This window comes from Ostrinia furnacalis, unplaced genomic scaffold (genome assembly GCF_004193835.3).
Source record: "Ostrinia furnacalis isolate ACB-3 unplaced genomic scaffold, ASM419383v2 OfSCF6924, whole genome shotgun sequence".
In the NCBI taxonomy this organism is placed as follows: domain Eukaryota; kingdom Metazoa; phylum Arthropoda; class Insecta; order Lepidoptera; family Crambidae; genus Ostrinia; species Ostrinia furnacalis.
Genome location: NW_021137163.1, coordinates 35,975 through 49,599, shown reverse-complemented (window position 1 = coordinate 49,599; position 13,625 = coordinate 35,975). Strand labels below are relative to the sequence as shown.

General features: G+C 37.9%; 1 protein-coding gene across 1 annotated transcript; it reads left to right on the top strand.

The window, feature by feature from the left end:
• Positions 1-10,226: 10,226 nt before the first annotated feature.
• Positions 10,227-12,769, top strand: LOC114362907 (protein krasavietz-like). Its single transcript, XM_028318490.1, has 3 exons — positions 10,227-10,430; positions 11,682-11,877; positions 12,429-12,769. Exons 1-3 carry the CDS (start codon positions 10,299-10,301, stop codon positions 12,455-12,457), a joined length of 357 nt encoding a protein of 118 aa, XP_028174291.1. The 5' UTR covers positions 10,227-10,298; the 3' UTR covers positions 12,458-12,769.
• The last annotated feature ends 856 nt before the right edge of the window (positions 12,770-13,625 follow it).

The window sequence follows — 13,625 nt, the reverse complement described above, 5'->3', positions numbered from 1 at the left end:
GTATAATGGATATCCACCTCAGATCATAGAAAGAGAATAGATATGAAGTCGCGCGTAACTACAACGAGAACCAGTGTCCCCACATTTCCCCCACCACAGCTCCCACACACACATTCAACTGTGTAAAAACAAAGCGACTGAGAGTCTACGACAACATGTGCAACCGGCTTAAAAGTGCTGTTATTGGCCAGAAGGCGTGCCTTATGGCCAATCAATGGCCGCGTGACATGACGCATACTTTGAAAACGCTAGTGAGAGAACAAAGATAAAAATAAATGGAGTCGACAAGATATCGATACTTTAAATCGCTAGGGGCAAGGCTCGAAACTGGTTTCACAAAATGCTTATGTATGAAAACCTTTTTATTATTATACGTTATTATTAACTACTATCACGCATTTACTTTTTAATTATGGCGATCTGCGTACGCATATGGTANGGGGAGGCCTTTGTCCAGCAGTGGACGTCATTTGGCTGAAACGAGTTATACGGGAAATATTTTAAAATTCAAACCGATCACAGACCAAAAAATTATAGAAGAATGAAAGAACTTAAACTTATAAGTCATGAAAGTGAAGTATTGTGTTATGTTTCAAGTAAAAAGACAATTTATATTAAATATCTATATTCTCAATCGCGAATATCACGAGCTGAATTTGTGAGAGGATTGGATACATTGTGTAAAAATATAAATGTGGAAGAATTATGTATAATTAAAAATAAAGATGTTTATCAAACATGTGTGTCAATCAAACACGAGATCCAGATCAAGACTGATTTATTGAGACCAAAAGTCTACCCCCAATACATGCATAGTTTTGTATTCACAAATACCGACAACCCCCTTTTTTAAATAAAATAAAAAATCAAATTGAACTAGATACATGCAAGATAAAATAATATAGGTAGGTAATTAATATTTGACCTAAGAGTACATTTGACTTAAATCTAGTTGTTTATTTATATTAACTTAATTTCATCATTATACATTAAAAAAGTTATAGAATTATAATTCAATAAATTAATTTCCATTTTCTAATATAATGGAAAGTTTGTTATAATATTTTATTATATGTAATAATACAGCATAAATTGTTATAATTAAAATTATAACAATTTATGCTGGTCATAAAATATTAAGAGTTGCGCGCGGGGCGCGGGGACGACCGCACGTACTAAAATAAGCTCCGTCAATTTTTTACTGTTTTAGTGGTAAAAAGCGAATAATACTGTCCAAAATTTACACACATCGATAGCTCAGTGAAAATCATGAAGACTGTGATAAGTTTCAATAACCAAAGAAGTGACTTTAGTGCATTAAAAACAATTTAAAGATGTGCATTTTTCGTTAAGAACAAACAGTCATCCAGTGCTGTGACTCATGTGACTCATCGAGTGCGCCCGTGTTCAAACTGTGACCATATAAGGTCATTCTTCAAATCGCATCAAAGTGAAGTCGGAAGAAAGTAACCGGACTTTTCGCCGCTCATCTATAAGTCGTCGTGGCGCAGTGTAACAAACACTGAGTCGGCCGTGGTGGAATTCTGAGACGCCGGGTTCAAATCAACAAGTGCAGAAAATTTTTGTATTTTGTTTGATTTTTAATTGTGGACACTATTTAATTTTTAATTATTTTTTTTCTTCATTTTTTTTATTTTTTATTGCTACTAATAACATAAATTACCAAAATGACTGGAAAATGTGGCAAATGTGCTAAATTATTACCAAGGACACAATTTTTGACATGCACAAAATGCAATATCAGCTACGACATAGACTGTGCTGGGGCGGAAAAGCGCTTTTTCCTCATGAATGATGAACGTAAGAGGCGCTGGAAATGTCTCCCTTGTTCAACGAAAGCGCACTCATCAAATTCTGGAGCTGATGTTTCGACCCCCAACATGGACAACGTAACTTTAAGAAGGAATAAGTGCATCATAAACATTTCAACTTCAAACATGTACGAATCACTGTCTGAGACAACAACGGATGACGAGGAGGATGATTTTGATTTATCGTCCCGACTCAATAGAAGCTGTCCAGAGTTATCATCAACTAGAGCAGAAGATTTGGAGGAAATGAAACAACAATACTTGAACATGCAGGCAAGGTTAGCGGTAGCTGAAAAAGAAATTGAAAATCTTGTTCTGGAAAATACTAATCTAAAAGAGAAGTTGGCAGAAAATAAAGTTAAAATGAACCGCTTGAACCAACTTTGCAGTTCCAGTCGAAGCACGAAGAGAGTAAAGAAAGGACGTTTAGACCAAAGATCTCAATCTGCGACTAATCAAAGCTTTGAAGGTTTGAATATACAGTCGGATAAAGCTAAATTAGACATTAGTGATTCATGCAATAACAAGAAAACAGTAAAGGAAAATACAGAAGCCGGAAAATCAATCAAGAAAAATATTTATATTTTGGGAGATCAGCTCCGTGGCCTGGCATTAAAGCTGTTGGAGTCTCGGTCAGGGAAATGGAATGACAACTACAATATCACTAGCATTATCAAGCCTCAAGCCCGAAGCAGTGACGTCTTTCTAAGCCTCGATTCTCTAGCTGATAATATAAATAGTGAAGATATATGTGTAATAGGTGTAGGCTCAAACGACAAAGATCCATATCTTCTGTATAGTAACTTATGCAATTTGTTAAGTAAATTTAAATTTTGTAAATTCTTTGTTACTGGTGTTAAATACAACCGACATTTAAATGTAAGTAGACTAAATTACGAATTGAATATGCTGACATCCAAATATAATAATTGTAAATTTTTAGATATTAATAGTAATTACGAGGGTTTAGGACCATATTTACGCAGAGTAACATTTAAGCTTAATATTGAAATTGATTCTCTAAAATACAAAAAGGACTTTTTAGACGTAGGATTACGTTCTAATACCAACACCAACACTATACTAAACAGTAAAAAAAGGCAAAAACTTCAACCCAAAAAATTTTTTCGAGCCTAAAAACATGTTCACTGTATTTCACCAGAACTTTGCAGGTATATTGAATAAATTAGATCTTTTAAAAGTAGCATTACAAGAATTTCGGGACAGTGGAAAACATGTACATACAATATGTGCCACAGAAACCTTTTTAAAATTAGGAGATACGAAAAACGTTATATTAGATGATTACAAAATGGCTGCTTTCTATTGTAGACCTAGGGAAAGAAGAGGGGGCGTATGCATATTGATTAAAAAATGTTTAACATTCAATGTGCTTAAATTAACTGAAAGATACGCCACTTACAAAAGTTTTGAATGCTGCGGCATTGAAATAAAAAGCAACAACTTAATTATAATATGTATTTATCGCACACCAAACTCAGATATCACTATATTTTTTGAAAAACTTGAAGGTTTGCTTTCAAAAATAGGGAAGAACGGAAAGAAAAGGATTATTATTGCGGGGGATCTGAATATTGACACCTTAAAACCTAGTATACTTTCTAACAGATTAATAAATTTACTATTTACATTTAATTTAATTTTACATATATCTGAACCTACAAGGATTTCCAAGTGCATTGATCATATAATAAGTAACACAAAAAATGTTAATGCTTCAGTTCATAAATTAGGGATATCAGATCACACGGGACAAATAGCAGAGTTTAAAATTAAAATCAAAGAACCAATATCCCAATGGAGCGAAACCAGAAGAGATTTTGGAACTGATAATATTATAAAATTCCAGAATTGTATTGGTTCCTTATCCTTTACCGATATTCTAGCAGAAACTGATCCCAATAAAGCGTTTGATGATTTTCATTCCGTAGTTCAGTTGTTTTATAATTTATGTTTCCCTAAGCTAGTAGTTAAAATCAGAAAGAAAACAAATAGAGTAAAATGGATAACGAAGGGCATAAAGAAATGTTGTAAGAAAAAAAGACGCTTATATTACATATATCAAAAAGCAAAAAGTAGAGACAAGTTACTTATTAAACACGAATACGTTATGTACGCTAAAATACTAAGGCGTTGTATGATGGGTCTTCAAAAGAGTTGTAACAAAAAATTCATAATGAATTCCAAAAACAAATCCAAAGCTGCTTGGAATATCATAACAACACAATTAACGGAACCGAAAACCCTAACAAACTTTGATGAGGTTATCTGCAATGGTATTACGCATGTCGCGCCAATAGATATAGCAAACACGCTCAATAATTTCTTTATTGATTCCATTCACTGTGGATCAATAAGACAAGAACCAAAATTAACTCATCTTGACAGTTGTAATTCTAGCATATTTCTCCAACCTACATGTCCAAATGAAATATGTAAAGTAATTAAGTCTTTAAAAAACTGTTCATCCGTAGGTTATGACGAGTTATCTACATCAATTCTAAAGAAAGTTGCAAACTCTATCGCCCCTGTATTGAGTCACTTAATTAACTTGTCCCTTTGTGAAGGTGTATTCCCAGAAGCGTTGAAGTTATCTGTCATCAAGCCGCTATTTAAAAAGGGCGATAAAAAGGATCCAAATAATTATAGACCGATAACACTTATTCCAATTCTTTCTAAGGTGTTCGAATGGGTAGTGCATATTAGACTGAGTAGTTTTATGGATAGATTCAACATCATTAGTCAGGAACAAAATGGCTTTCGGAAAGATCATAACACAACCTTAGCCATTTTTACTCTAGTCAAGTCGATAATGGAAGGTCTTGATAGTAAGATACCAGTAGCAGCTCTTTACTTTGATTTAAGCAAAGCTTTTGACTTCGTCGACCATGACCTGCTCATACGGAAACTTCAAAATTATGGCATCAGAGGAACAGCTAAAGACTGGTTCCAGAGCTATTTACAAAATAGGCAACAGTGTGTGGAAATAAGTAAGTTGGAAAAAAGAAAACGTTCCTACATGAACTATGGAATGTATCTAGGTGACCTGGAGATACAGCTGGATTATACAGGGTGGTTATACATATGGAACGATAAGTGATCTCACTCGATTTTTTCTAAACTATACAAGATATCGAAAAACTAGTTACTGATTCTGAAAGTGCTTCACGAGCTCTTTCAATTGGTACCAATAATAGGTTACAGATTATGGAAGTTGGTAACATTTAATTTTTGGATTTATTGTAACTTCTCGTTTCCACCCTGTATAATCCGGCTGTATCTCCAGGTCACCTAGATACATTCCATAGCAGCTATAATAGACATTTAGGTACATACATTTACCAATTTTGGTGATAAATAGGCATTTTGTATTAGTTTTTGTATAACGCCTAAACAAAAACAAAGGGTAATATTTTGGTGTTATACATAGATTTCGAATATAAAAAATATATAATTTAACTAATTAAGACATGACAAAAAAACTGAGATATGTCTCGTTTCTGTCGGGCCTGGGTCACAGATGACCGTTCTTCTTTCACCAAAATCGGTTCAGTGGTTTAGGCGTGAAAGCAAGACAGACAGAGTTACTTTCGCATTTATAATATTAGTGTAGATTACCTCACAGTTGAGAGTTCTTGCTATAAGTGCAATAAGTTGAGCGCCAATATCCCCTACATTGTAGTACTGTGTCTCCTCCTCCAATTTAATATTGCATGACATGCACCTCATTGTCATAATATTATGTAGACCTAAAACCAAATATTTAAAATTAAGTGAAGGCAGAAACATTTTGTGTGCATGAACATATTATCCATTTATATTAGTGGTGTTTCAATGTTTAGGTATGTGATAACCATTAAAGTATTAGTTTGAGGTTTTTAAATTTTTTTCAAATTCAAACAATTGTCAACGAAACGACGAAAAAAATGACAAAAAATATCTAAGATTAAAAAATAAAGTTTTTTTTTCTTTCAATTACTTATTGTAAAGAAAACGTAATAACTTTTAAACTAAGAGGTATATCCTGATAAAATAAAAGCAGTAATAAGGCTAAATAAATAAAAAAAATACATAAAATACTCAGAAAATGCCAACAAATAATAATAAAAAAAATATTTAAAGAAAACATAAATAAGGTACATGGTAATATCAAATCAATTTGTGTAAGAAGCAAACTGGAAGCAAACATTTTATTTAAACGACATGAAAGAATATTGACAACTTACAAGTATTCGGCCAATGGTACAAATTTCCAGGCCAGGAAGGAAGGCGTTTAAAAAAAAAACAAGGTACTTACAAAAGCCGGTCCGTCAGTTCTTGCCTTATTGTTAGGTTCTAGGATTATACGACAGCAGCCAAATCGCATAATGTATCGGGACGTTCTTGGTTCAAGTGTGAGCCAAGTAGTTGAGATCGTAAAAACACCAGAAACCAAATACGGGTAATGGATTAAAACAAAAATAACGACACACAACAAACCAAACACGCTTCCAATGCGCATTCCAAAACTCTACTCTCTAATCTGTGTTCCAAATGATGTCTCATCATCTGTCAGTTCTGTCACTTATGTTAAAGTAAGATCGTTGAACTTTTTTCGCTGTCAGAGCACACTATTTTGGCTTTGGAGCTCATTGTTTTGGCCATTGGCGTTTCGGTCTTCAAAAACTACTCAATGAAAAAACATGTTTGTAAGCAAAAATACATTCATTTTTATAAAGTGAAACCAAATAAAACAAATAGTTGGCAAATTCATTTTCTGCCTGCCAACGAAACGCATTTTTTGCTATCGCCTTGCTTTTATTGCCATACTTTCTTAAGTATTGCATGTAACAAAAATGTCTTTTCTTTATAATTTTGGGGGTACAAATGTTAAAAAAAATAGGAAATGTTTTTTAAGAATCATGAATTTTTCGTCTAAAATTCAATAGTTGTACTTTAGGTACATGATTTGGGCAAGAATGCGTCCTTTTATTAACAAATCCTTTATTTGTTTCAGGTGGAGGCTTTTCTTTTAAATAGTTTAATTGGGATTTAAAATTTATAATAAAGACTTTCTTACTTAAATAAAATTATTGGTTTTATTTTTACGTATAATGGATATCCACTGTATCCGTCTAGGCGCAGACCACGGACTTTTAGTTGGCCGATAGTTGGGTCGGTATGGTATTAATCAGTATGGACATATCGCCTCTTTACAAGAATAACGTGGTATTTTTTAAAACCACAACCAACTTTATAAGATGTCATTCTTGTAAAGACGAGATGTATGAAAAATCGGCTTCAACAATCGGCCGACTAAAAGTCGGTAGTGTGCGCCTAGGCTAACAAATAATTTCCTCTGTAGAAATAGAAATTGTAAGCACTTAAGCGAAATGGCGATCGCTAAGCTGTAAGGGCCTTACCACCCTGGCGGAGAGACGCCGCGGCGAAAACTCTAGGCAGAAACGTTGCACACCCGCCGCGTTACCGCTCCGCCGCCTCGGAAACGCTTGTAATCCGCCTGTGGCAAGGCTGTAAGCGCTGTCACTGCTAAAAAATGATGAAACATGTGACTGTTGAAGTTAGAAAACTTGTCCTCGCCGAAAACAGCCGAAAACCGCCATTTTGTTTATAAGCGCTAACAATTTCTATATTCCGCCTAACGCAACCAATATCTACGAGTAGTGGAACCTTAATTTCGAACTCCTATGTTCTTCTGATTAATTTCGTTGCGGGTCCAATGACAGTTTAACTTTCCCCCGGGACAAACTTGACCTTCATTGGTTGGGTTTTTATGGCGGTCAAGCTGTAGATCCTGGCTACACAGGAGTTGCAGCAGTGGGAACGAGAGGTGGGAATAGTCCCGTAATATTTACGAGTACTTTGGTCAATAAGTAGTGTTGATCTCGGCCAGCGTGCCACTGGACAAGCCTCAACGATAGCGAGGTGGCCATGGGGAAATGAAATGTTATGGTTATAGCATCTTTGAGGATCAATCAAACTTGTACCTGAACCTGATAGGCATGCATGAAACAGTAAAAGAAGCATTTTACAGAATAGCTCGGATTTCCGAATGTTTTTGGATGTATAGAATAGATCATCATCAACAGCCTTTTACAGTCCACTGCTGGATTATGAGCCTCCTCCACTATAGTGGAGGGTTTTGCCATAATCTCCACGCTTGGCAGGCGGGTTGGAGATCGCAGTTTAAAAGATTGATGTTTTTCAGAGAGCGCTGCTGCCCGTTCTCTGTTTGATGTGTTGTCCCTAGTCGCCTCTTACGACACCCGTGGGAAGAGTAGGGGTTGGTGACAAATGTATTCTACTCTGCCGTCGCCACACGGCTAAGATGTATAGATCGTTCGATCCACGAAGACGCGCCCCATCAATTTTTGGCTGAGGGAAGCGCAGGGTACGCGGAGTTTAATCCGTCATTATTGTAGTGTGCGTGTGCACTCATGAATAATTTAGCGTGTACCGATAAACCTCAGATCATAGAAGGGATATGAGGATAACACCTAAACAAGTCTTCGTGAATCGAGCGATCTATAGTCTATCCATCTATACATCCAAAAACTTTCGGAAATCGAGCTATTCTGTAAAATTCTTTTACTATTTCTTGATCTTCTTCAGTGTCTAGAAATTGTATAAATTCGCTTCGCAGACTCACTATAGCTTCGTCGAATAGGGAAGTTGAACCTTAACTTCGAACTCCTTTATTCTTCCGATTAATTTCGTTGCGGGTCCAATGACAGTTTAACTTTACTTTCCAAACTTGACCTTCACTGGTTGGGTTTTTATTGCCGGTCAAGCTGTAGAGCCTGGCTGCACAGGAGTTGCAGCGGTGGGATCAAGAGTAGGTACCTCTTAGGCCCGGTTTTCACTAAGGCGGAGCGGTGCGGAGACGAAAGGATATGTGCGTCGAAGTTGGTAGGCTATTTCCACCAAAGCGGAGTGGTGCGGAGATGAGAAGAGATGTAGGTACATCTCTTCAGGCTGCAGGATATGTAAATAATGGAATCTGATTGGTTATTATAAAATGCACGCACCGGACGGAGCCTTGGTGAAAACCGGGCCTTAGGGGCCACTAGGGCCTTAAGGTCACTGATTGACTAACTCACTCATCACGAAATCGCAGAAACTACGGAAGTGCTNCAACAGCACCCTTTTTTCTACACAGTGGTCGAAAACAAGCGTAAACTAGGACGAAAACTGATTTTTTTGGACGAAAACTAGTGAAATCGCCTCTTTTGCATAAAATATTTTTTATAAAAAAACCCGTGGTATTTACTTATTGTCATATAATATTAACGTAAAGTAGACTATATAAGGACTAAAATAACATATGATACATATGAGTAAGGGTATTTTAAGATATTCATTTCGCATCACAAAGTTGGCAACTCCGATAATTGGACGAAAACTAGCGCACTTACCCTATGTAGTGCTACGACCGAACGGATTGAGCACTGCGTTCCATTCTAGTGTTGCCAACACATCGTTTTTTTTTTTTCGCTTACAGAGATGGGAATATAAAGGGGCGCCGCTTAACGGCGCCCCTCAAAGTCCGGCGCCCCTGGGCGGTCGCCCAACCGCGCCCTACCCTAACGCCGGTACTGATAAAACATTCACTTTTGGGCTAAGGCGTCTTCCAAGAATTTTCACAACGACCGGACCTCGGCACTGTACGCATCCAGGCACTGCAGGGCCGGATCTATTATAATATGGCTTTTTGGGCTTCAGCCCAGGGCCCCGTGGATTCAAGGGGCGCCCAGCTAAGTCAAGTAGGTACTCAAATCAAAGTCAAAAATAGACGATAATGCGAAAGAGTATAATAGATGAACCCCTAAGTAGTATTAGCCCAGGGTCCCCCTAAACTCACGGTCCGGCCCTGAGCCACCGTCATCCTTTCAGCGAAATGAAGTCCACTGCTGAAAAATGCCTCCTCCGAGGATTTATACAACCAACTGCTTATGCTGTCCGGCATCCAGGTGTTGACCACGACCTTCACCAGATCGTCGTTGCATTGAGTGGAAGGCATTAACGGTCCGTTAACTTGCAAAGCAAGCTCTGGTCAGGCGACGGATTATGTGGAGCTCTCTCTTGGAAGAAACCACATGGAACTACAAAGGAACTGACTGCCAAGCTAAAACACAACAATGTTGTTATCCTTGGGTAAAATTGTTTCTAAGCTCAATTGCTTTGACACAAGTAGTTACAAACACCTATCTCATACAAAACAGAATCTTACATGATGAAACTTGATGACGAGTCGTAATGAAATGCTACAGCGAACTGAGCGCGTTGCGGCCGAGTCTTTCGGCCAATACGATGTTCCTTTCGCGACGTGGCGTTTCGCATGTCGACATGGCAATCTGATCAACTTATAACCTACCTTATTCCATCGTGAATAAAATCGGAATTGTCTCAGTTGTGGTTTTTTTTTCGTAGATCTGGCAGTGCGTAATGTCGCGAGGCGAGTGGAATAAGAAGGAGGAATTGTTGGCGGAGCAGGCAGCGAAGCACTTGCGTCACTACACGCCGCTGCTGGCTGCGTTTGCGCAGAACGCTAAGGCTGAGATCGCGCTGCTCTCTAAGGTAAAGATAACATATTTTATATCCATATTTATAAAAGCGAAAGGTCACTGACTAATTGACTGACTGAATCACTCACTCATCACGAAATCTCAGAAACTACAAGTGCTAAGTCTCACATTTTGCATGAAGGGTTCCTTTTAGATCGTAGGTGCTCACTAAGAACGGATTTTACGAAACTTCACCCCTAAGGGGGTAAAACGGGATCTACCGCCTACGAAGTCGCGGGCGGCCGCTAGTCATTTATATTTTTCTGATTAAAATTTTTGGGGGTTCCAAAACAAGCTATCCCCCATGGACTACTTAACCTTTACTAGTAGAGTTTAAAATAGTAGAATAGTGTTATCATCAACACATGCTTGCAGGATTGTCGCATCCAAAAATTAATAAAATGTCATCACCAGCAGGCCATTTTTGAACACAAGACTCTTCGGCTTGTCGCATCCTAAAAGTGATAAGCAATTTTAAACTAACACTAATAAGCACTCAATTAGAGCCGGGTAAGCGTGTCCAGCGCCACACGGTGTCGAAATGTGCGAAATCAACTGACCAGTGTGATATGTCGATCCTGCTCTGTGGTGTTCGACTAAAATGCTGCTCAACATCATTATTATCATCTAATATGCTCGTGTTGGGCTAGGATGCGCCATGATTAAAAATCTTATTGATGATTTTAGACCATTAACGTATGGACTTATCGCGGAAAATCGATAAGTTTATCATGGCGTGCATTTTAGGCCGACTTATCACATTTTTTTACACCCATTGATAAATCATAATTTCGGTGCTTAGGTACTAATATTTTAAGTGAACAGTGAAGACGCGATTTCTTGTTTTGATGAAGTTCTGAATCATATTCAGCATACCCTGTGTTTCTGAACTACAAATAGGATATTATAAATTAAATAAAATTATTATACCAAAACAAAAAATGATAAAATTTGATGTCTCCTTGCAAGTTGCAACCATAATCAACATCTAAAACTCATATCGAAATTAATGTCTTCCATGAATTAAAAATACTTCATCATCATCATAATTTCAGCCACAGGACGTCCACTGTTGAACATAGGCCTCCCCCAATGACTTCCAGAAAACTGACAAATTCCAGAACTTTACTGCCCCATCGGCCGTCAGTTCTGCGTACTATGTGCCCTGCCCATTGCCACTTCAGCTTGCTAATTCGTCGGGCTATGTCAGCGACTTTAGTTGGTTTACTTAAAAATACTTACAACAGTCCAATTCCCATTGCAGGTGCAAGAGTACTGCTACGAGAACATGTCATTCATGCGCGCCTTCAGCAAGCTGGTGCTGATGCTGTACAAGACCAACGTGCTGTCCGAGGAGGTGATCCTCAAGTGGTACCGCGACCCCAACTCGTCCAAGGGCAAGATGATGTTCCTCGACCAGATGAAGAAGTTCGTCGAGTGGCTGCAGAGCGCCGAGGAGGGTAAGGAACTATTTTATATATTGTCGTCATCATCCCTAAGGACTGCCACGACAGGTCCTGTCCTACCTAGTGGGAGGCCTGCCCACGTCATGTCTTCCGGCCCGTGGTCTTGAAAGAGGCCTTTGTCCAACAGTGGACGTCACTAGTTCACTGCAGGAGTTTACCAGAGAAAAATGGAGGATTTGGCTTACGCTCCTTAGACAGGTTGGGTTTTTAAAGTACATAACTTCTGCCAGTGGCTTTGCCCACTTTAGTCGCAGAAAGACTGACTTTCTTGACACTAATTGTTGAAATTTGGCCAATTTGTTCAACAATGTTGTAAATTATAGTCTGTATTGCATGTTATTGTGGTTAAACAATAATTCTGTAAAGTTTCATTAAAATCCGGTCAGTAATTTTTACGTGAAAGAGTAACGAAACATCTTCACATTTATAAGTATATGGTTAAGATAGTCTTGCAGTTTTATGGATATCCGTAGTCTTAGAAATCATGCTTTGTTGAATGGTCAGCGTAACATAATTTTACTTAAATGCATCATTTCCATTTGCAGAATCCGAGAGTGGAGAAGACGAAGATTAGAATAAGCGCAGCGAGTGAGACTGACTACACCGCGCCGACTACAGTCGCTCGCGTCCCTACACATCCCACCAGAGGGGTACCGCCCGCCTCAGCCGCGTCAGAACTATCCATGAAGCTACAGATAAAAATGGAGGGCAGAGTTTGGAACAAAACTTGAGTCAAATACCTACTTATATCTATCTCGCTCTCTGCGGCCCTACCTCTCTTTTTAGTGTGAACTGTAGTATTGCTATCTTCTGATTTAAATCTCCTTGTAAATTCTTCGAAATAGCCAATACACTAACCAAATCAGAAGTTGAATAAATAATTAATATTTGAAACTAAGATTACCTAGTTAAATAAAAAATCACAAAATTGTCGGCCATTTAGGCTTAATGTGTTGGCGAATCAGGGAATTACAATCCCAATTCCTGGGTAATCGGTACCATGTGGCAACATCGGCCCAATCCGGCCCATCATGGCGGTTGTTTACTATTTTGTTTATTAAGCAGTTAATTTCGTTTGAGATTGTTTACAGGAAATAATCATTGTTTTATCACAAGAATTGGTGCAAAATTTTGTAGTGCGTGGTTGCGGTAGTACGTGCTGTCCTGGAAGTGACATAAGATTCCACGCGTAAGTGTTTATTTCGTGATTTCCGACATTGGATCATTGTAAACATTTTTCACATTTTTTACAGTAATTTCTTCCTAAAACGTTTTACCAGTAACTACACTTATCATTTTTAATGATACCTATGTCAAGAAATAAAGATTTTACATTGGTTTCATTGAATTTGAGCAATTTTATATTTTTTTTTTATTTAGAAAGAGCAAGTCTGCCCACAGAGAGCGAGATACTGATACTTAGTTTGTGCTTCAAGTAGGTATTGGGAGTCTGGCCTCCATTTTTATCTGTAGCTTCATGGAACTATCCCACTACCCGCGAGAGAGTTACTGCACACATAAGCGAGCTTGAATCGGCTCCAGTATTTAATAACGACAAAGCCGACCCGGAAACGTTACACTTTTTCGGCTCCAGCGGCTCGTAAAAGCCGAACGGTGTTTTCAACATGATAATATTAGATTTAAATGTAATACCGATTAACGCCCGCTTATGTGTGCAGTGAGTGAGACAGCAGTACCTCTGTGGCCTAACGAATATTCCCTAAACGTAAACTAACATGTGC

What these genes read in the sequence shown, in the direction of transcription:
- LOC114362907 (XM_028318490.1), top strand. Translation starts at nt 10,299, where the DNA reads ATGTCGCGAGGCGAGTGGAATAAGAAGGAGGAATTGTTGGCGGAGCAG. An exon ending in AGATCGCGCTGCTCTCTAAG is followed by an intron (nt 10,431 to 11,681) that starts GTAAAGATAACA and finishes TTCCCATTGCAG; the next exon opens with GTGCAAGAGTACTGCTACGA. An exon ending in GCTGCAGAGCGCCGAGGAGG is followed by an intron (nt 11,878 to 12,428) that starts GTAAGGAACTAT and finishes TTCCATTTGCAG; the next exon opens with AATCCGAGAGTGGAGAAGAC.